The sequence below is a fragment of the Camarhynchus parvulus genome, chromosome 1 (genome assembly GCF_901933205.1).
Source record: "Camarhynchus parvulus chromosome 1, STF_HiC, whole genome shotgun sequence".
NCBI lineage: Eukaryota > Metazoa > Chordata > Aves > Passeriformes > Thraupidae > Camarhynchus > Camarhynchus parvulus.
In genome coordinates this window covers 61,375,281-61,376,894 of record NC_044571.1, presented here as the reverse complement: position 1 = coordinate 61,376,894, position 1,614 = coordinate 61,375,281, and the positions used below count along the sequence as shown (strand labels likewise).

The window sequence follows — 1,614 nt, the reverse complement described above, 5'->3', positions numbered from 1 at the left end:
TGGGAGGAGGGATCCTCCTTTATTAATCACAGGTTTTTTAGCAGAGATTGTGAGTCTATCCTTGGACTACAAGCTGGCACACTGTAACCAGAGTTGAGATCCTCAAGCAATAACCTTCTGAAAATTTAGGTCTTGTTACCAGAAACTTTGAAAAAAAAAAGTTGAAAAACATGATTCTTGACACTAGGCAAATTCATGACAGTCACCTACACTATATAACCAGAAGGTGAAATATATTTAAGTAGTGCAAGAAAGTTTCAGAAAGACTCGATGTTCCCCAGATATCTTCAGGTTCTATTGGGATTTTATTAGGTTTCCTGAAAAAAGGAGAGAAGCTTTCTGGGAGATGAGCTGGCAGTTCTAAGTCCCAAGCTTCACATGTCTCCAAGCTGATGCTCAGTTGCCACCTTCTGTCCTGCTTCCTCATACACTGGGGAAGTGACGGCAATGATCTCCTTTTCCAGCATATCCATTTGAGCTGTAATGTCTGACATAGTGTTTTTCACAGCCTTCAGCTGCAGCTTCAGCTTATTGTAATCTTCTTGGAAGGATCTGTTCACGTCATAGAGATTGTGACAGCACTGTTTCTCCCCAGGAGGATGGCTCCTTTTCAGGAAGGTGTGGAGGAGCTCACATAAGTCCTGGAGAACCCGGAGGATTTCATGCTCTCCTGGTGTACTTGGGGCAGTCTCGATCTTGTTCTGAGTTGGAGTAGTGCTCTTCCTTTTACCTTCATGTTTCTGCTGGGGGACTGGGCCAGGATTACCCTTTTCCACATCTGCAATGGTGTCAATGTTCTTCTGAAGATCTGAGCGGGCATCTTTGCTCTCTTCATGGACTGTGATGGCTCTTTGGCCTTTCCAGGTAAGTGCTTTATTCTCCTGCTGGAAATCCTCAAAGGTTTTATTCTTTTCCTGGACTGCCTGGAAAGCTTTATTGCCCAGGCTGAGCTGAAAGCCTGTGTTCCTCTCTTGGAAGAGTGGAAATGGCTTATTTTTGCTCTTGAGGCTTCGCTGAATAGCATCAGTGCAAATTACCTGGACAGATTTGTTCTGTGACCGAGAGATATTGTAGAGTCTTGTTTTCTTCCCAGAGCATCCTGTTTTTGATCCAGAGGACTTGGTTTTCCTGCCAGAGTGCTCTGTTCTCCTCCCAGATGCTCCACTCATTCTGTGCCTTCTTGCTAAGGAGTTTCTGCTGTGAAGAAAAGGGTGGCTGGCAGTAGGTGTCATTCACCCATTCCCCATCAATAAAGACAAACATCTCACCCCTTGGCTTCACCCGAGGCGTGATGCAGTCTGTCCCAGGCTCTGTGTGCTGCATGCTCTGGTTCCTCTCATCAAAGGCAGACATGGTCCTTCAGCAAATTGAGGAGGACTGTGGGGAAAGGCTTCTTCCGGGGCTTCTACAGGAGGCTACTGACCACTGCCAAGGAGTAGGTGACACAGCGGGGCTGGAGAAGCTTGATTAGGACTGAAAGAACAGGGAACACAGATACATAGATTTACTGCCAAAATTCCACATCAGAATTAAACTGCATCAATGACAGGACAAGCAAATAAATCTGTTCTCAGGGTAACTGATTTATCAAATAAATCAGTTAACCATGTTAGC

General features: G+C 45.3%; 1 protein-coding gene across 1 annotated transcript; it reads right to left on the bottom strand.

The window, feature by feature from the left end:
• Nucleotides 1–274: 274 nt before the first annotated feature.
• Nucleotides 275–1,353, bottom strand: CBY2 (chibby family member 2). Its single transcript, XM_030955851.1, is given in 2 exon segments — nucleotides 275–1,061; nucleotides 1,063–1,353. Coding segments are annotated over 2 exon segments (978 nt in total). The 3' UTR covers nucleotides 275–374.
• Nucleotides 1,354–1,614: the final 261 nt, after the last annotated feature.